The sequence below is a fragment of the Cricetulus griseus genome, chromosome 3 (assembly GCF_003668045.3).
Source record: "Cricetulus griseus strain 17A/GY chromosome 3, alternate assembly CriGri-PICRH-1.0, whole genome shotgun sequence".
In the NCBI taxonomy this organism is placed as follows: Eukaryota; Metazoa; Chordata; class Mammalia; order Rodentia; family Cricetidae; genus Cricetulus; species Cricetulus griseus.
The window spans coordinates 149,209,179-149,230,417 of NC_048596.1; the positions used below are offsets into that span (position 1 = coordinate 149,209,179).

The 21,239-nt window shown below is 41.3% G+C and overlaps 1 protein-coding gene across 16 annotated transcripts in view; it reads right to left on the reverse strand.

Moving 5' to 3' along the window:
• Large1 (LARGE xylosyl- and glucuronyltransferase 1) overlaps window positions 1-21,239 on the reverse strand; it is a 520,809-nt gene that overhangs the window by 293,162 nt on the left and 206,408 nt on the right. For all 16 annotated transcript variants that reach the window (XM_035442501.1, XM_027410534.2, XM_027410533.2 and 13 more), the window contains one exon: window positions 14,795-15,096. In XM_035442501.1, coding sequence (XP_035298392.1) covers window positions 14,795-14,893 — 99 coding nt within the window. In that variant the 5' untranslated portion in view covers window positions 14,894-15,096. The remainder of the gene's footprint in view (window positions 1-14,794; window positions 15,097-21,239) is intronic.

The following is a 21,239-nucleotide window of genomic DNA, read 5'->3' on the forward strand; positions in this document are numbered from 1 at the left end:
ATAAGCTAGAATCCTTGGAAGGGGCACCTCACTCATTCAAGGAAATGTCCCCATTAGATTTATCGGTGAGTACACTTTGAGTCATTTTCTTGATTAATAATTGTTGTGGGTGAGCTCATTATGTGTAGTGCTGTCTCCGGGCCCATGGTCTTGGACAGCATAATAAAATAAGCTGAGTAAGCCATGGATAATATGCTGGTAAGCAGGACTCCTCCATAGCTTCTGCTTCATTTCTGCCTCCAACTCCGAGTCCTGCTTGAGTTATAGTTCTGGTTGCTTCAGTGATGGACTGTAAAGTAAAACCATAAGACAAAACAAACCCGTTCCTCCCCAAGTTGCTTTCAGTCATGGTGGCGATTCTTGTTTGTTTGCTTGATTTTTGTTTTTTTTTAAATCACAACAATAGAAAGATACACACCCACACATTTCCACACATAGATTTTTTCATTGAAAAAAGTACTTTAGAAAATTAAATCTTTTTTCTGTTTTTGTAAAAATTATTTTTACAGCTCAATCCCAATTCTCCCGCCCTCCTCTCCTCCCACTCACTCCACTACTCCCAATCCACCAATCTGCTCCACTGAGATGGTAAGGCCTTCCCTAGGAAGTCTACTAAGTCTGTCCCATCATCTCAGTGAGGCAGGACTAAGGTTCCTCTAAACTACATACCCTTGTATCTAAGCTGGGCAAGGTTATCTCTCCATATAGAATGGACTCCACTGTCAGTTTGTGCATTAGTGTTAACTCTTGCACCCACTGGCACTGGCCTCATATATTGCCCCAGTCATACCATCGTCAGCTATATTAAAGGAGTCTAGTTTGGTCTTATGCAGGTTCCCCATTTGTCAGACCTGAGTCAGTGATCTCTCACTAGCTCAGGTCAGTTAATTCTGTGGGTTTCTCCATCATGGTTTTGACTCCTGTCTTCATATTATCTCTCCTCCCTCACGTTCATTGGTGGTGGCTTTCTGCATCTCCTTCCTTTTGCTTCTGCAAGAGGGTGCAAGATTTACAGCTTCGGGGATGCTCCTCCCATTGGAGGTATAGATGGGGCTGAGTCAATGTAACAGCGGGGTATCTCCCACCAAGACAAGGTAGTGGATGCTGGCTGGGACACACAGGTGCTCTTTCCCAGAGAGAGATTTCACAATAGTTTCTGGAAGCTACTGCTGGAAAGCACTGTTTTTGCTTCATCTGGTGATCACGCCTCGCTCCACTGATCCAGGCCTAAAGCTTGGGCCTTCCTCTGATGCAGGTTCTAGGCTCTCATGCTGCTCCCAGGTCTGAGGCTCGTGGCTCCCTTGACACTGTTCTGGGCCTGAAGCTTGGCCCTTTCTCTGAAGCTGCTACTGGGCTGGCTAGAAAATTTAATCTTAAGAAGAAAGGTGTGTGTGTGTGTGTGTGTGTGTGTGTGTGTGTGTGTCTGTGTGTCTGTGTGTCTGTGTGTGTGTCTGTGTCTGTGTCTGTGTCTGTGTGAGCAGGGGTGGGGAAGGATGTGAATGTGGTCAGGTCATTCCAGATCTTTCAGCTACCTCAGCTCAGTAATTTAGGAATTTCTTAATTTCTGCACCTGTAAAATGAAGGCATCATCACTTAACTCTAGATAATAATTTGCCCAAAAGATTCAGAATGAAAGATGGCAGTGTGTATGTGATAGCCAGCATTTTAATTATGAAAAGAATGAATGAGAAAATGCTTGCACATGGGGACAAGTATCACAGAAGGGGGACAGGATGCACAAAACACTAGAATTGGTCTCTTCTGAATTACAAATTTTTAAACATGTGGCCTCTGACATATCAAAGACACACTTAAAATATTTTGCATAATTTTCTAATCTCTTCAGTTTCAGTCAATACACCACCCACTATGAATAAGTTCATTATCTAGAGCCAGAGCAACAGCGAGCAGCTACCGAAGAAAGCAGAAAATCAACATCATAAGATAAGCTCTTATAGGGGTTCTGCAAGATTTACATTATTTTAGCTCCAGAGGGAACAAAGGACTCAGGGGCTGAGGTAGAATGGAGAAAGGAGAAGACAGGAAGCAGGATTACTGGCATCATAAATAGGTTTTGATGCTCAGAAGTTCAGGGTTGAATATTTCTTGGTGTGGTGGATTAAACCACTCATTTTCAAATATTTTGTCTTTAAGTTATTTATTTATTTTACATCTGGACCCCAGTTTTCCCTCCCTCTTCTCCTCCCAGGTCCTTCCCCAGAACCTTCGCTAGGATCCTCTATTCATTACTCCTTCCTTTCTACTAAGAAAAGGGCAGGCAAACCATGGATACCAACAAAACAGGGCACATGAAGTTGTAGTAAGACTAAGCACCTACCCATGAATTAAGACTGGGCAAGTTATAGAAATAGGGTTCCAAAAGCCAGTAAAAGAGTCAGAGACAGCCCTGTTCGCACTGTTAGGAGTCTCACAATAAGATCAAGCTACACAACTGTCACATATGTGCAGAAGGCCTAGGTCAGTCCCATGCAGACTCCCTTGATCGGGGAATGTCCTTATGTTTATTGGTTGATGAATAAAACATTGATGGGTCAGTAGTCAGGCAGGAATATAGGCAGGTACCGGACTAGGAGAATTATAGGGAGAGGACACAGAAAGAGATAGAGAGGGAGACACCATGTAGTTGTTGAAGGAGTAACATACTGGAGCCTTTTCTAGTAATATAAGGCCATAGATTAATACATGGGTTAATATTTAAGAGAGAGCTAGCCAGTAAGAAGCTTAAGCCATTGGCCAAACAATTTATAAATAATATATGCCTCTGTGTGTTTATTTGTGGCAAAGCAGCTGTGGGGCCAGGCAGAACAGAAACATTGTCCTCACTCCCTGGCTGTCTGTTCAGTCTCTGTGGACTATGACCAAGGCTAGATGATTCTATGGGTTTTCTTGTGATGTCCTAGATTGATCCCTCTTGCTGCTATATTCCTTCCTCCCTCTCTTTAGCAGGATTCCCTGAACTCAACCTATTGTCTGATTGTTGGTCTCTGATTCTGTTTCCACCAGTGTACCCTCTCCAGTGACTATTGGGCAAGGCACCAATCTATATGGCAGAGTATACTTAGGCATCATTACCCTCAAGTCATATTTAGTTCTATCATAGGTCTCTGGGTTATCCAGCCTCTCAGTCCTGGTGCTTCAGGCAGTGTTGGTGGGTGTATTTGCTCTCCAGGCATAGGTTTCAGCCTAGAACAGTTATCGGTTGGCCACTCCCACAATCTCTGTGTCACCCTTGCACCAGCACATGCCATAGGCAGGATAGAATGTAGGTCCAAGGTGATGTTACTGGGCTAGTATCCTAAACCGTTCACTGGTAGGCATACCTGATTTAAGGAGATAACCAGTTCAGGGTATGTATCCCCCTTTGCTTGAACTCTTAGCTGATGTCATCTTTGTAGATTCCTGGGAGTTTCCTTTGTACCAGGTTTCTACTTGACCCTGAAATGACCCTTTCCAGTCCACTCTTTCAGTACACCCACAGAACCTAATCCTCATGTTCCCAAATACCTCTACTTCCCAGTCCACCCATCAATTGTCTTCTATTTCCCCTTCCCACGGAGATCCAAGTGTTCCCCTTGAGCCTCCATGATACCCAGTCTCTCTGGGTCCATGGATTATAAGATGGTTATTCTTTACTTTGCAGCTAACATCCACTTATAAGTGAATACACACCATCATTGTCATTCTGGGTCACCTCACTCAGGATGATTTTTTTCTAGTTCTAGTCATTCACCTCTGCATTTCATGATGTCATTGCTTTTAATAGCTGAGTAATACTCCACTGTGTAAATGTACCATATTTTCTTCATCCATTCTTCAGTTGAGGGACATCTAGGTTGTTCCCAGGTTCTGACTATTAGAAAAAAAATTCCTATGAGCATAGTTGAGCAAGTGTTCTTATGGCACGATTGAGAGAAACCATCATAGTAATTTCCAAAGTGGCTGCACAAGTTGGCACTCCCACGGGCAATGGAGTGTTGTTCCTTTTGCTCCACATCATTTCCAGCATGAGACTGTGTTTTTGATCTTAGCCATACTGACAGGTGTAAGATAAAATCTCAGAGTCATTTTGATTTGCATTTCCCTGCTAGCTAAGGATATTGAATATCCCTTTAAGTGTTTCTCAGGCATTTTAGTTTCTTCTGTTGAGAACTCTTTGTTTAGATCTGTACCCCATTTTTATTTGATTATTTGGTTTATAGATGTCTAGGTTTATTTATTTTTTTCTTCATATACTTTAAGAAATCAGTCCTCTGTCAGATGATGAAGATCTTTTCCCATTCTCTGGGTTGCTGTTTTCTCCTATTGACAGTGTCTCCTGCCTTAAAGAAGCTTTTAACCTTCATGAGATCCCTCCCATTTATTAATTGTTCATCTGCCTCCCACTTATTAATTGCTCATCTGCTCTACGGGAGCTCTTTCAGAAGTTATCTCCTGTTCTAATGCATTCATGTCTTTTTGCCATTTTCTCTTCTATGGGGTTCAGTGTCTCTGAGTTTATGTTGAGGTTTTCATCTACTTGGACTTGAGTTTTATGAAAGGTGATAGATATAGATCTATTTGCATTTTTCTACAGGAAGACATCCAGTTCTACCAGCACCAAATGGCAAAGTTTCTTTCTTTTCCATTGTCTAATTTTGGCTTCTTTGTCAAAAATCAGGTGTACATAGGTATGTAGATTTACATAAGGATCTTCAATTCTATTCCCCTGAACTACCTATCTGTTTTTAGAACAATACCTTGCAGTTTTTATTATGGTATCTTTGTAGTAGAGCTTGAAATATGGGATGGTGATACCTCCAGAAGTTCTTTGTACAGGGTTGTTTTTACCTATCCTGGGTTTTTTTGTTTTTCCATATGAAGTTGAGTATTGTTCTTTCAATGTCTCCAAAGAATTGTGTTGGGCTGGGGGATCATAGCACATGCCTTTAATCCCAGCATTCAAAAGCCAGAGACAGGCAGATCTCTGAGAGTTTGAGGCCAGCCTGGTCTACAGAGCAAGTTTCAAGACAAGTCTCCACAGCTACAGAGAAACACTGTCTTAAAAACAAACAACAACAACAACAAAAGAAATGTGTTGAGATTTTAATGGGGGATTTTGTTGAATCTATAGATTTCTTTTGATAAGAGGGTTATTTTGACTATGTTAATCCTATCAATAAATGAGCATGGGAGATGTTTCCATCTTCTGACATCTCCACTTTCTTTCTTTAAAGCCTTCAAGTTCTTGCCATATAGATGTTTTATTTGCTTGGTTAGAGTTACACCAATAAATTTTACATAATTTGAGGCTATTGTGAAGGGTGTTGGTTCCCTGCTTTTTTTCTCAGCCTATTTATCCTTTGTATGTAAGAGGGTTTCTGATTTTTTTTTTAGTTAATCTTGTATCCAGCCAGATCACTGAAGGTGTTGATCAGCTGTAGAATGTATACTATCCTATCATTTGCACACACACACACACACCACACACACACACACACACACACACACACACACACACACACACACACACCACTGTATTTCCTGGTGCTCAGGCTTTGCAAAATGTGCAACAGCCAGCCAGATTAAGTAGCATTATTATCACCTCACTCACAGCATCAGGCAATGACTTTTCTGGCTGCCCCATCAAGCATCCATGCTATTGTGACATGCTCTCAACCTGAAGCACTGATACTTTTCAATTTACATGTCCGTCCTTTCCCCTTGTGAACAAGGAAATGCAATGGAAGAATGGCAAGGTTGGGCTAAAAAAAAACAGTATGGCTTTTGTCTTCCTCTTTGTTAAATGGCTTACTAGGAGGCAAGCTTACTGCTTCAACACAGGGACACTCAAGCAGTACTAAGGACTGAGACACCCCACCTATGCTGTGAGACAATTTGGAAACAACATTTGCAGAGCCAATAAGCCTTTGGATGATAGGGGTCTCACAGAGACCATACTAATGTGCCTTGAAAGGACAAGAGTTATGGCCCCAACTTACCTTATCCCATACTCATGATTTTTCAGAAACTATAATAAAATAATAAATAATGGATGGCTTAAAGCATTGGATCATTCTATGGAGCAGCATATAAATATTAATAGCACTTGTAGTGAATGTATTAATTACCTGTTTTGTTGATATGACAACAGCAACATAAGGAAGGAAGGAAGGAAGGAAGGAAGGAAGGATTTATTCTGGGTTACAGTTTGAGAGTATAGTCTATCATGGCAGAGAAGTCATCACAGCAGGGGCATAAGGCAGCTGGTCACATGTTATCCATAGGAAGGAATCAAAATTAGTAAGTTCTGGTGCTCAGCTAGCTAGCAGGTCTCCTTCCTTCCTTCCTTCCTTCCATCCTTCCTTCCTTCCTTCCTTCCTCTTCCCTTCTCTACATGCCTCCCTCCCCCTTTTATTCAGTATGGTATCCACAACACAAGAAATGGTACCGACCGGATTTAGCTAGTCTTCCCATTTCAGTTAACCCAAAGTAGAGCCTCCTTTGTTGGTTTCCAAGGTGATTCCAGACCCCATCAAAATGATATTCAATATTAAGAAATGGAAGTGCTGCTCTAAGGTGCTACCTCTATGGAACCCTTGAATATCAATTATGAGACAATCATGGTACACTCTAACCACAGAATTCCCTGATTCTCAAGCCTGGTACTTAGAGGATATTTTTAGTAGATTTACACTCTTAAAGAATCACTAAAGAAGACATATGGAACTAATGAATTACAAGTCTAAATGCCATCATGTTATCTTTGAAAACAATCTGGGAAACAGTTGGACAGCTGGCAAGCCTTTACCATAAAAAATCCTTAAAGAGTGAGCTTAAAATTTTAAAGATGGAAATACTATGGGGTTAGCTAGGGGCCCAGAAGATGTGAGTGAGAGTTATCAAGTTTAATAAACACAATGCCTCCAGAAAAATGTCAAACACTCTTGAGTTAACAAATGAAGTCACAATCTGGCAAGAGAGGAAAACAATCCAACTCTTTTTAGGATGGCACATCCTCATTTCCACCAACCAAGGATTCACTGTTTCCTGAGGCTGAAAGAATGTCCACAGTGAAAGGTGACTATGTATCATAATAGGTCACTTTTCAGCCTTTTGAGCTCAGACACCTATCAGACATACAATATGACTGAACATCAGGCTCTAAGAGAGAAGACTGCAGAATCCCTAAGTCATAGAATGATTCACAGTGGTTCATGGACAAGTTTCTGAAAGCAAAATACCCAGGTTTATACTTAGACTCCACGTTCTTTCAAATCACATGATTTTAAAATAGTTATGTGGCCTTAACTTACTATAAGCTACTGGTTTATAAAAGGAGGAAAATATACTGAATGGGGATATTTACACTGTAAAAGATATAGCATGGCATCTGCTACTGCTTAAGAAATGCTAATCCTTATTGAAGTCATGTGACTACTGCTAAAGGAAGCTCAAAGCAAAGAGCAGAAGTAGACTAGAGATGCATCCTTAAGGTGTGGTATTCTATCAGAAGGCAACATCAATATTCCTTCTGTTACCAATACTTACTGTGGTGGTTTTCTTACAGTACATCCATAAATCCTTTGACATTCTTCTCACTGGGGGAAAGGTTGTATCACTTTTTCCTTGCAAGTAGGTGTACCTCTGTGAGAATCTCAACTAACACTCTGTCATTAGTAGAAATTACTAGTTCTATATGCCTTACATACTGGCACACTGAGACCTACAACCATTAGCAGTCATGCAAGCAGTTTAATGCCTAAATTAACCTTGTTGTGAGGAAGCTCAGTGTAGCCCATTCAACGAGATGACAAGAAGAAATGCAGCCCAGGCCATTATTACAGCTTCAGTCACAACACAACAAACATTATTCATAGAGGATACCCAAACCAAAACCACTCAGCAAATCTCTTTTTTAACTTCAGATACTGAAGCATGTGAAATAACTGCTGTTGGTCTGGAAAGGTGGCTCAGTGGGTAAGAGTGCTTGTTATTAGACAAGAGAACTGAAATTCAAATGTCCAACACCATATGTAGGCATGGGCACACATCCCAGCACTTAGGGACAGAGGCGCTATGTAGATCCCGGGAACTTGCTGACCTGTCATCCTATCTCAAACAAAAGGCTTCAGGTTCCAGTGAAAGACCCTGACCCAAGAAGTGAGATAGAGAGTAATAGAGGAAGATGCCCTAGGTCCTCTTCTGACCTCCATACATGCATACATGGGTATGAGCACATGCAGACAGGTGGACGATACATTCCCTATATGACTGCTATAGCCTTAAGCCATCAAATGTCAGTTGGCAACAGCAGGGAAGGGCACCCATAGCACTCATTTCCTAACCACAAACTCATTTCATGCTCAAGTTCATCGGAGGAAAGGATGTTGTTATACTCATTTTAGTTCTTGAGAGAAAATAAATTGTCCTGACTAATGGGTTCAATGAGGAGCATTCTTGTCACAGTCGATACCAGGAATAGTAAACATGAAAATAGCAAGAAAAACACACATGTTTTTGCACACATGGAAGAATGAAAATGAAAATAAATCATTCAACTCTGAGGTGAATAGAATCCAGTCTCTACTGAAACAGTATTGCTTGAGCAACAGAAATATGCAGGAATAAAACCAGTGGCTGATTGAAAGTCACATAAGTAGGAGAGGATACAAGGGCATAGGAACTGAAAGGGCTGATAGTTTTGTCACCAGCTAGCCTTGCTGACAGCATGGAAGTCATTATGGAAGTTTTCAGAAATACTTGTCAGACTTAGTAGAAGTTTAAGTGTGGCCACAGATTACAGAACTATCCTTGGAAAGATGGCCCTGTTCTCTGATGAGATTTCATGAAAAGCTTCAGCATTCATCATGAAACAGGCCAGGATGAAGGGACACTTCTAATTTGACCCAGTGACTGACATTTCTGGTTTGTCTCTTCGACATTCTTGCACAAACCTTTCCCTGCTAACAATGGGACATGCACTGTTAATGGGCATGTAGCAACAGTAGAAGTTCAGGCTTCATGTGCAGGGAGGCAGGTCACTTTGAATACATGACAAACTTCACACACAGTGAGCAAAAGGTCTGAGAAGGACTGAGTACATCCAGAATAGGTCGACCAAGAAGAACATTTTGAAGGTCTAAAAAGCAATAGGTACAGAAAAAGAGAAGGAAAGCAAATCAATCAAGGCTAACTCTCAAGTGCAAATCAAAGTACTAAAAAGTAAAGGTAAACATATTAAAAATCTAAATCAGTACAGTGTTTCAAGCAGTGATGCTACATCTTCAGAAATGATATCCAAATAGTTCCTCATATCTCATAATCACCTGGACTGATTTTTTTAAATACTTATATTCACCAATGTTTACTCCCACAAACTCCCTACACATTGGATAAGGTGTCATGGGTAGGCATTTTGGTATTTCGCATTCTTCATGCCCAATCAAGTTTGTGAATGATATATAGGGCAGAGAGAATGTTCATTAGTAACAACAGTATCAATGCTTCAAAGCATAAGTTAATTTTCCTTCAATAGACTCAGTTTTCTGGATCCCTTGTAGCTACATAGCTAAGGAAACCTTGAACCTAAGTTCTGTCAAAAAGACCTAAAAAGAATTGCAGTATCTCAATGAAGAATTGTCTGGATTGTATTGGTTTATATGAATTCCTGAGGGGTTTTCTTAATATAGATGTAAAGACACATCCTGAATTTGGGTGGGTGACAGGGAATGTACTTCTATGTATATGTTTGTCTTATTGGCTGATGAATAAAGCACTGATGGCCAAGAGGGAAGCAAAATAGGTAGGACTGGGAGTCAAGCAGGATACTGGGAAATGTAGTAAAGAGAAGTTGCCATGTGATCCAGGCAAGAAGTGACATAGCAGGGCAGAATCAGTATATTGCAGAGACAAGTAGGAAATCACTCTCCTCTCCTCTCCTCTCCTCTCCTCTCCTCTCCTCTCCTCTCCTCTCCTCTCCTCTCCTCTCCTCTCCTCTCCTCTCCTCTCCCCTCCCCTCCCCTCCCCTCCCTACCCCTCCCCTCTCCTCTCCTCTCCTCCCCTTCCCTCCCCTCCCCTCCTCATCCCTGCAGAGATGCTGAGCAGACATGATGTAGACCCCAAGGGAGTAAGAGGCCCAGATCATATCTCCAGTAAGATAAGGCCATGAGGAAATACATGCATTAGTAATTAAGGATTAAGAATAAGAAGCCCAAGTTGTCAGCCAACAGCTTATGACTAATAAAGCATCTGCATGGTTCTTTGTGGCAGAGAAGGGCAGTGGGACCTAGCCGGGCCAAAGAAAACTCACATTACAAAATGACATCAACAATGTGCGGCACAAATTTCCATTTAAACCTGACAAAAGCTTAAAAAGAGATTTTAGAAACAAAAGAACAGAGACAAGCATGGCTTCTTGGTAGCAGCACTTTCACAGGTGGGCTTTGTTTTGCTAGAGACAAACAGAGACTCTCACAGCTCCTTAAAGAGAGGTTTCCTGACCTAGCATAAATGGGAAAACCGCACAGATCTTTTAAGAGGCCCGGTTAACAACTGTATGATGTTTATGAGTATTGAACAGTGGCAGTGACCACATCTCCAAGTCAGTAGCATGCTGCTTAATGGCAGCATAGAGAAAGGTGGTGAGCACAGTTCTCAGTCCTGGTAATAAATGCACTGCCAACACCCTGGATAAACATTGGCTAAAACAGCTGTGGCTTTAATTTTAGCAATGTTGTTTGGCAGTTAAAAGTCATGTGGTCAGAGAAAGATAAAGATATACAGTAAAGGCAGATTAAAAACGGAAAAAAAAAACCCAAAAAAACAAAAATGGGTAAAGGTTGTGTGTTTAAAAAATATGCATAGGCAGCTGGGCTTTGGTAGCGCACGCCTTTAAGCCCAGCACTCGGGAGGCAGAGGCAGGCGGATCTCTGTGAGTACGAGCCCAGATCGGTCTCCAGAGCAAATGCCAGGATAGGCTCCAATGCTACACAGAGAAACCTTGTCTCAAAAACAAAACAAACGAACAAAAAAATGCATAGGCTTGGTAGAGAATAGAAAAGGTACAGAGAAAGTTTTTTTTTTTAAAGGAAAAAAAAAAATAGAGTAGCTGGGTATGGTGGCACACACCTTTAATTCCAGCACTCAGGGAGGCAGAGGCAAGCAGATCTCTGTGATTTTCAAAGCCATCATGGTGTACAGAGTGAGTTCAAGGGCAGCCAAAGTTACACAGAGAAACCCTGTTTCACAAAAGAAAAAGATAAAAGAAATAGACTAATAATAAATAAGTAAGCCAAGTAAAGATGGAAAATACACAAAGAGTCTGGATATTGTATGCTATTGTGCTGTCTTTGAATTGTTCGATGGCTGAGGAAATAGCAACAACTGCTAAAATAAATGCTGCTGGATTAATCCAATTTATATATTTTAAAAATGTTACTTTGGAAAAGAGATTTTATTTGTGTTCCCACAGGTAATAATAAAAAGGTGTGGATTCCTCCAGACTAATATGGTTTAAACAAGCAAGATCCCCTGAAGCAGTGGCCCATGTGATTCAACATCCCAAAAGAGTTGAGATGTTGCAGTTACAGACCAATACAGCCAGGATTTCTGGGTCTTCTTAGAATCCCCAAGACAGAGCCCCCAACAGCAGGAAGTAGTTTTGGAGAGAATGATGCCCACATTCCTAGTTATTATTTATAAATGTTTGTTTTCATTTAAATGGAGTTGGATATAAATGGTTAATGGTCACAGCTAATCTCCTTCTAAAGTAAAAAAGGGAAATCTGATATAGAAATGAATACTTTGTATTGGTATGGATTGTCTTTCATTGATACAAATTTAAGATCAATTTTGTGATATGTATATTTCTCCTATTGTTTAGGTATTGTGTTTATATAGCTCATCTAAAAATGTAATGAATAGCCAGGCATTGGTGGCACACACCTTTAATCCCAACACTTGGGAGGCAGAGGCAGGTGGATCTCTGTGAGTTCGAGACCAGCCTGGTCTCCAGAGTGAGTGCCAGGATAGGCTCCAAAGCTACACAGAGAAACCCTGTCTTGAAAAACCAAACCAAAACAAAACAAAACAAAAAAATGTAATGCATAATTAAATCCAGATTGTATATAGTTACCTATAATAATAGAAACTTATGTCAATTAGGTTTTCTAGATATACAGAGATATATTTTACATGGATAATCTTCAAATCTTTCAAATACCTTTAGAATATGGCAATTAAAATGGTTTAGAGTTTTTCTTGACAGTGAGACACAACTGATTTTGGCATACCAATTATGTCTGAGAGGAAGATGGACATTGAAGAAACTCTTAATGGAGTATGCTTTCAACATGGCAAAATTAGACATTTGAGTAAGAAATTGCTCTTGTCTGGACTGTTTAATAAACTGGACATACAGGACCCACAGGAAAGTGACTACTGAACTTGCAAAACAAGATTGAAAGTCCTGAAGGGTTCCAGCTTCATGGAGGAGTCTGCCAGACATTCTGCAGGAAACAGAAAAAATGACTGATAAACTGCTAAAACAGATGGACAGTTTAAAATTTCCTGCTTTGCTGAAAAGTCTGCCAGACACACTGTGGCCTATGGGCTGAAGATGGATGTCCCAACATTAAAGAGGAACTCAAGGTGACTCTCTAAGCTATCTCTGTCAATTCTAGAGTTTATATACTATCCTTCTGTTAAGTAGAGGACAGATAATTATGGTTATAGTTTTCCTTAATTGGGATTAATGATAAGTTACATATAAGAATTTAGACTCACAAAGATAGGATCGATGATAGAATATATTCTTTAAAACATCCGAAATGTTAATGGATTAAATACTGTGACTGTACTTCTTATTTCATAACAGTTTTGTTATATATAGTTCTACTATGTGAAACTTTTCTTTTTATTTAGACAGAAAAGAAGAGATGATGGGAAATGTTCTTGTGTGTATATATTTGCCTTATTGGCTGATGAATAAAGAACTGTTGGCCAATAGGGAAGCAAAATAGGTAGGACTAGGAGTCGAGGAGAATTCTAGGAAATATAGCAAAGAGAAGTCACCAAGTGATCCTGCTATGTAGCAGGGCAGAAATCAGTATATAGCAGGGACAATTAGGAAATGGCTATTTCTTCTCTTCTTTGCAGAGATGCTGAACAGACATGATATAGACCCCAAGGGAGTAAGAAGGCCCAGACCTTATCTCTGGTAAGATAAGGCCATGAGGAAATACATAGGTTAGTAATTAAGGGTTAAGAATAAGAAGCCCAAGTTGCCAGCCAACAGCTTATAACTAATACAGCATCTTCATGTTTCTTTGTGCAGAGAAGGGCAGTGGGATCTAGCCAGATGAAAGAAAACTCACATTGTAGGTGGGTACCATTTAATGAACTAGGTGAAAAGGAGAGAGCCAGCTGAACACATGAAACTCTGCTTTTGACCAAGAATGTGTCTGACTATATCAAGTTCCTGGCACCTAGATTTCTCCACAGTTATAGACAATGACCTGAGACTGTGAGCCAAAGAAATGGTCTCTCTTATAGTTGTTTTGTTGGGGAATTTTTTTTTTTATTTTAATCACAGCAACAAAAGCAAAACATAACAGCCAACTTCTAGACACCAACCCACTAGAGTATGTTCCAATCAGGTTTGCATTACACTGGAAATCTTAGGATACTCTCCTTATAATTGCTTCTTTAAGATCTCCTCTCTAGGCACTAGATTTTTATGTAAGTCCACCTCCATTATTTAGTAAGTTTCCACTCAATGTGACATTAATAAATCCATTCATGGGGCAGATGTTATGGCTTAAAATGAGCTGTGACTTCAGGGTGGATAAAGCCTAATATTCTTTGTTCTAGGAGGCAACATGAGAAAACTCAGCCAGCATTATCTGTATTTATGTAAAGGGATACAATTTCCTTATAACTGAAAGCACACTTAGTGTCCTTGGGCATTAGTTATAGTTTTAATGACCTCCATAATACAAAAATCAACCTTGGATGTTCACTGCTAAGGCACCTACAAGTTCCAAGAGTGCTCAAGTACTCAAAACAAAAACTACCTGAGTTCTTATTCACAAGTGCTAGCAGCACTTTGTAATTCATCTACACATTAAGAAGCAGAAAAAGCAGGAAATGAGCATGAGTGTGGATGTGTGTGTGTGTGTGTGTGTGTGTGTGTGTGCACTCAAGTGCATGCTCATGAATATTCTCAGTGCATATAAACACATAAAAAAGGAGGTTGGGTCTGGCAGGTACATTACAGGAAGATTACAGATACATTAAAGGTAACAATTACAAGATATCAAAGATTCACTAAGAAAGGAAGTACGTCCCAGGAAGAAAATGTTACTAAGATATGGAACCTCCAAGGGTGGCTTTTGATACACAGCAGCATTGTAGTTCTCAATTGCACAGAGAGAAAAAAAAGTGGGGGCTAACTCGACTGTGTAATGGAACTCTACCTTTGGGTGAGCCATTCCTACTACAGTGTAAAGAACCGAGTTCCCAGGATGAAGACAAGGTTTGGAAACCTGAGCATTCCCTAATGAAAGAAAAAGAAACAGGTTCTATCAGTTATGCTGCTGTGGAGTAGGTCTTCTTATCCCTGTTTGTCAGAAACCGAGACACAATGAGGTTAAACATTGTGGCCATTCATCAACATTTATGTCCAGTCTGGTTTTGCCCTGGATTAAGAAATCCAGCTTTCTAGGCCCTTTGTGTGCTTTCGGGAGGCATCTGGAGAGGATCTGAGGAGCCACTTCTTCCAAATCCCATGCCTTACCTCACACTTCTCCACAGCTGGCTGCTGCCCACACTCAGAGCTATTGCCTGCCACGATGCCAGCCCGAAGGTTCTCACTGTCCCCTGTTCCCTCTTCCATGGAGTAGGTCTTGGAGTGGTTCCCACGGCGGTGAACAGGGACCTGACCCTGGGCCAGGCTGAGCTGCCTGCGCAGAGAACGGTTTTCCTCCTCCACCTCTCGAACGCGAACCTCTAGGCTCTCCCGATCCCGCTGGCTGGAGGCAGTGTACCTGGGACTGTGTGCTTGGGACTCCAGGGGAGACAGAGACACAGGCTTCCCATCTAAGGGAGGAGAGACCAAGGAAATGTTAGCATCACAAGCTTACCTCCAGGAAACCCCCAGCATTACCGCCCCCAGGCTCTTGTCACAATTGCACTGTGTAGCAGGAAAGCAGAGGGACTGTGAATGACAAATCAGAGCACCCATTTTGAAATGCAGAAAAAAGTGAGAACAGAGGGGCACATTATGGCAATAAAATTCAAGATATTGTTTAGAGAAAGACACCCCTGGTACTGTTCCAATAGTCAAACACAATGCATTCCTCTCCATACAACATGTTTGAAAGTGGACATTCTTAACAAGAAATCAAATAACATATATGGATAAGGATGAATGGAAGGTATGAGATAGAGAGCTTGAGAGTGTAGAAGAGATCAAAAGAAAAAGAGAAGAATAAAGTTCTTCCTAAGTAAACTCCTAAGCTACCTTCCAAACCCTGTTTTGAAAGTATCACCCCCCAAGGGAAGAGCTCTTCTACCTGTATTTTGTTACTGATGTGATTTCAAGGCTGATTATTAGGTAATTTTTGTAATTTGAAAAACACCACGTCCCCAAGGCAATTAGCATACCTCCTTGCATAAGGTCAATACCCAATACATGCTGACTATTAGGAGTGTCAGAGAAATAAGACTCGCCCAAAGTTGCCACTCCTTTGTGTTTGTTTCCACTCTGTTGATACCCCAGTGTCCAGACAAAGGGCAGCTATCTCAGAGGCTTCAAATCCATAACTCTCATGGCTGGACAATGAAAATTTCCCTAGCTTGCTAAAATGCACTTGTGTTTTTCCACAAACCCAAGTTGTCCTACTGAGGTTGAGGTTCCACGCTGTTCAAGCAAGGCTGTGTGGCTCGAAGAGCTTGAGGATCAAAGCTGGGGATGAATCACACACCATGTATTTCACCTGTGCTGCCCATGTTGAGTCGCCTCTGCCAAGGGTATTTGATGTCTTTTACAGATAATGCTATTTATTTAACCCCAAACCACTTTAGGGTTAGCTGCTTACACTCCTGATCCAATCAGTGCAATAAACAAGGCTTACTAAATTCCTCTTCCCTGAACTACAAATCAAAGATTGAGGTAGAATCAGCAAGAGACAAAAAAATCACAAGTGGGTAAGAGGTACACTGGAACTGGGCTGGTTATTCATAAGATCACCCCCCAGCTTCAAGTCAGCCTCCATGTCTGGTTCCACAAAGAGAATTAAATAGCACAGGACTAGGGCTGTAGCTTGGTGGAGAGAGTGCTTACCTGACAACACTAGGTGCATGCATCCTTTCATGTACCTAGTGTTGGTGAATACCCATAACCCCAGCATTTAAGAGGATCAAGAGTTCAAGATCATCCCCAGATACACAGAGTTTGAGCTCCAGTCTTAAAAAACATGGGGGTATGCAGAAAAATAGCTTAGTGAACATGGATATTAGAGTAGGCTAGACAAAGATGAACATTTCCTTAGCAAAAAAAGACAGACTTCCAAGGCATGCAGTGAGTGAGAGGGGTTTCTTGCACATTACATTCTACACACACTCAATGCCTTAATTACTAGGGCATAAGGTAGTCACTACGCCTGTATAGACAAGGGAACTGACACTATGAAATTTCACAATAGGAAGAACAGCAAATAAGATCTTGATGTCACACATGTCTGTGACCCTGAGGGGGGCCTTTTCTGTCCTGAAAGAATTAGGGATATGATTTGCAGAAATCGGGAAGCTCTGAAGACCCAAGGTCCTGAGGGATTCTGGAAACTTAGTAAAGGAACCTAACAATTTACTTTAATGCTGTGAGCTTCTAATCCCTTCTGTGAAACAAAAACATAAATGGTAGCATAGTAATACACTTGGAGGCTTGAAAAAGAGATCAAAGGAAAAAAAGGCCAGTGTCTCTACCTAGGAAGCACCTGGCACATAGGGGGTTCCTATAACCCTCATCCCAAAGAGGTTAAGAAAGAATTGCATATAGAATTTAACATGTTAGCCAGGCGTTGGTGGCGCATGCCTTTAATCCCAGCACTCGGGAAGCTGAGGCAGGCAGAGCTCTATGAGTTCGAGGCCAGACAGGTCTCCAGAGCGAGTGCCAGGATAGGCTCCAAAGCTATACAGAGAAACCCTGTCTCGGGAGGGGGGGGGGGAACAACCCAACAACAACAAAAAAGAATTTAACATGCTAAAATGAGCAGATGCCCGGAGCATGGGACTACAGTGTAAAAGCAGGTTTGGCTTCCTCTGACATAATTTTGACATAGGGCATCTCCCATCATCATATGCCTGACCTTCGCTGTGTCAAGGTGCACAAACAGGAAATCACAGAAAGCAAGTACAGTACCAGGGACCTTCCCTATCCTCTTGCTCCTTTCCTCACATCCCAGAAGCTTGTTTATAAAAATTACAACCTGTATTCATGTGCTTATGGAAAATGACATTCCTGTTGAGTCCATTTTGAGCCTGTTCTGGGTCCCATTTGGTTTTTACTAAACTTAGTTCTCAAACATTTGCATAAGTTTTCTTGTCACCTATAAGTACACAGAAAAGAAAAAATGCAATGCTTGGTGGGAAAAATGACACCTAGAAGGCAAAAATAATATTGTTCCTAAAGCTTGGAATGTAAGATGTGTCAATAGTGGACACCAGTGTCATTTCTAGTCTGTTTTGAAGCCACATCACCTTGCACAAGCCCTTGGCTTTCCAATTACTTTCTTCTTTTGACAAGGAGGGAAGCTGGGTGTGGTGGCTCACACCTTTAATTCCAGCACAGATAAGACAGATATCCTGGAGTTTGAGGCCAGCCTGGTCTACATAGTGATTTGTAGGATGGCAAAAGATACATAGTAAGACCCTGCCTTGAAAAAACAAAAGACAAAAACAAAACAACAACAAAGAATAAAGAAGGAGAGAAGAAGAGAAACAAGGGGGAGAGAGACAGAAAGAAAAAAAGAAAGAAAGAAGGAAGGAAGGGGGAGAGGAGAGAGAGAGAGAGAGAGAGAGAGAGAGAGAGAGAGAGAGAGAGAGAGAGAGAGAGAGAGAGAGAGAAAGGGAAATGCAGAGGAACCCCGCAGAACCCAGCAGTAATCTGGATGTGTAATTCCATCACTGAGCAACTAGATATGAGTGCTAGGAAGCCCCATTGCTTTGCCATGCTGACAACCTGCTCTTTTATTTGGATTATTTTATTTGTTCTTGATGTTTTGGTCCGTAGTTTTCTTCAGTGAGCTTCAACAGACCTTTGCTAACAACAGTAAAGAGCAAGTCACAACCTTGTAGTCATGGCCTTCTCTTCCAGTATGTCTTATGGGTTAGATTCTATCATCAATTGCCCCAGGATTAGATTCCATCGTATAACTAAACAACTGTGACCATGCTATCAGGTTTTCTTATGCTATCAGGTGTAAAGACCCAGCTATTCCCCCTGCTATCCAACAAGTACAGTCTTGACCTGCTATAAAGCTGCCTCACATGCAACTCTTTATTCCACCTAAACAAGTCAATTTACACCATGCTCAACAGGATGAGTCTGCAGATCCCATGTTTAAAGTGTCCCTGAAGTCTAACTTTTTTGCAAGGTTTTAAATGCCTAGTCTCAAGTTCACACATATTTGTTGCAAACAACTACATGCTTGGGGACAATGATTGTCAATTTTGTGTCAACTTGACTGGGCCATGAAGTTACCAGGCATTTTCGGTTTCAGTGATTGCTTTAAAAAAAAAAAAATGACATAAAAGTTTATGTCAGTCTAGGGAATAAAGAAGAAATCCTTCTCCAAGGTGGGTGAGCCTCATCCATCCAAACAGTAAAAAAGTAGGGGGACTAGTTAGAACAGGAATGCCAACTATTTCTCTAAGGAATAAAAGTCATCCTTGCCTGACCACTTCTGTGCTTAGACTTCAGATGTCCTCTGCCTATACATTCAACAGAAGGAACTAAAACACTTGCTCTGTCAGGTCTCTAGGCTGCTGGCATGTGGGCTGGACTGGTCCACTGCCTCTCCTTGACCACAAGCCTCCAGACTGCAATGGCAGGTATGTGCTAGCTCATTTTAAGCATGAACTTCCAGTTTGCTGACCTACGTGCATATCTGCCAGGGGCTCCATCAGTTTAGTCAATCATGTACACTCATTCTCTCTCCCTGTCTCTCTCCCATCCCTCCCGTGTGTGTGTGTGTGTGTGTGTGTGTGTGTGTGTGTACAGGCACTCTTATGTGTCTATGAACATACCCATATATGGTTCTGCTTCTCTGGAGAGCCCCAACTAATACCAGGACCACAAAGATCTACAGGTTCCACCCTGGAGGACAATGCCTGACACCAGTCTCTGGCTGCAAACCCTGGCATCTTTGCTCACTTAACAGGGATGTGAAGAACAGACAGAGGGAAGGGCTTGTAAATATTTAAAAAGCTATGAAAAACACAAGCCTAATATATCTCAAACTACCTGTTAATTAATGCGAAATTATAATAGTTCATATTGAAGGTAGAGGGACAGAAAACTGAGGCCACCAGAAAAATCAAAAGAAGTGAAGAGCATGGCATTAAGAGTATCTGAGCTTAAACTATAGCCTTCTGTTTACTAGTTAACGGACCTAACCAAGTACTGCAATTTTCTGTAACTCAATGTTACCATAAATGATGCTGAGACAGAGTTGTGGCTATATTACCCAACACTGAGACTTGGCTGAAATCATGAGCCCTCCAGCCTCATCCCTACCTAGCACTTATTGCCTGTTCCCCTTCCCCCAGATTTTGTTGTATCAATATGCAATCTTTTATATACACAGTACATCTTTGTATGACAAAATGTTCACATTTGTTGATCTAGTCCAGCCTACATTCAGCTAAAACTGTCAAACAAGAGATTTTATATTGTTTTCCATTTATAAATTTGAATTAGAAACAAGATTGTTTTATATGTCAACCCCAGTTCCCTCTCCCTCCCCTCTTCCCCAATCACCCCCTCCCCACTAAAACCCTAAAAGCTTTCTGCTCCCCAGGGAGGGTGAGGCCTTGCATAGGGGTTCTTCAGGGTCTGCCATATCCTTTGGGATAGGGCCTAGGCCCACCAATGTGTGTCTTGGCTTAGGGAGTATCCTTCTATGTGGAATGGGCTCCCAAAGTCCACACCTATGCTAGGGTAAGTACTGAACTACTACAGGAGGTCCCATCTATTTCCGAGGTCTCCTCACTGAAACCTATGTTCGAGGGGTCTAGATCAGTCCCATGCTGGTATCCCAGCTATCAGTCTGGGAACCAAGAGTTCCCCACTTGTTCAGGTCAGCTGTTTCTGTGGGTTTCACCAGCCTGGTTTCACCCCTTTGCGCATGACTTGTTCTTCTCTGCAACTAGATTCCAGTTCGCTTTGATGATTAGTTGTGGGTGTCTGCTTCTACTTCCACCAGCTGTTGGATGAAGGCTATAGTATGGCAAATAAGTCAGTCTTCAATCTCATTATCAGGAGAGGGCATTTAAGGAAGCCTCTCCTCTGTTGCTTAGACTGTTAGCTGGTGTCATCTTTTTAGATCTCCAGACATTTCTCTAGTGCCTGATTTCTCTGTAACCCTAAAATGTCTCCCTCTATTACGGAATCTCTAACAAGACATTTTTAAAAACACCAGTTGAAAAGCACTTTCTCCGCCCTCCAGAAGTTGTGAACAATCAAGAACTTTATCATCAGATTTCAATCTCTGAATCCAGTTGAGATGAATGCTCTGAATTAAGAATCAAAACATCTGAGATTAAGAACAAAGAGGGAAAATTAAAAAGCAAACTCTGTGTGGTGCAATTACAGGGATTAGAGACCTGCTGTCAGAAATGTCCTAAATGGTAATGGACATCAATTTGTCTGTGTTGACTATCCTACAATCTCTATGGAAGGAGGACTAGCATGGCAAGTGGTATAGGATCAGTCACAGGCTTATAAATGGACACAGCTGCAGGATCCGTTTCCAGACTGAGGCAGCGTTGGAAGATCCAAAATCCTGCATTCAGAGCCAGCCTTGAAGAAAGCTGTCCTCCTGCATAGTTCTGTAGGCAATGAAGACACTGTATCCTAAACTTTAAAGGACAAGACTTCTAATCAATGTGGCTATGTCCTGGAAAAATCTGATTTATGAAAAATAAGGAGGAACCGAGATTTGAGATCTTTTGTGTCCAAA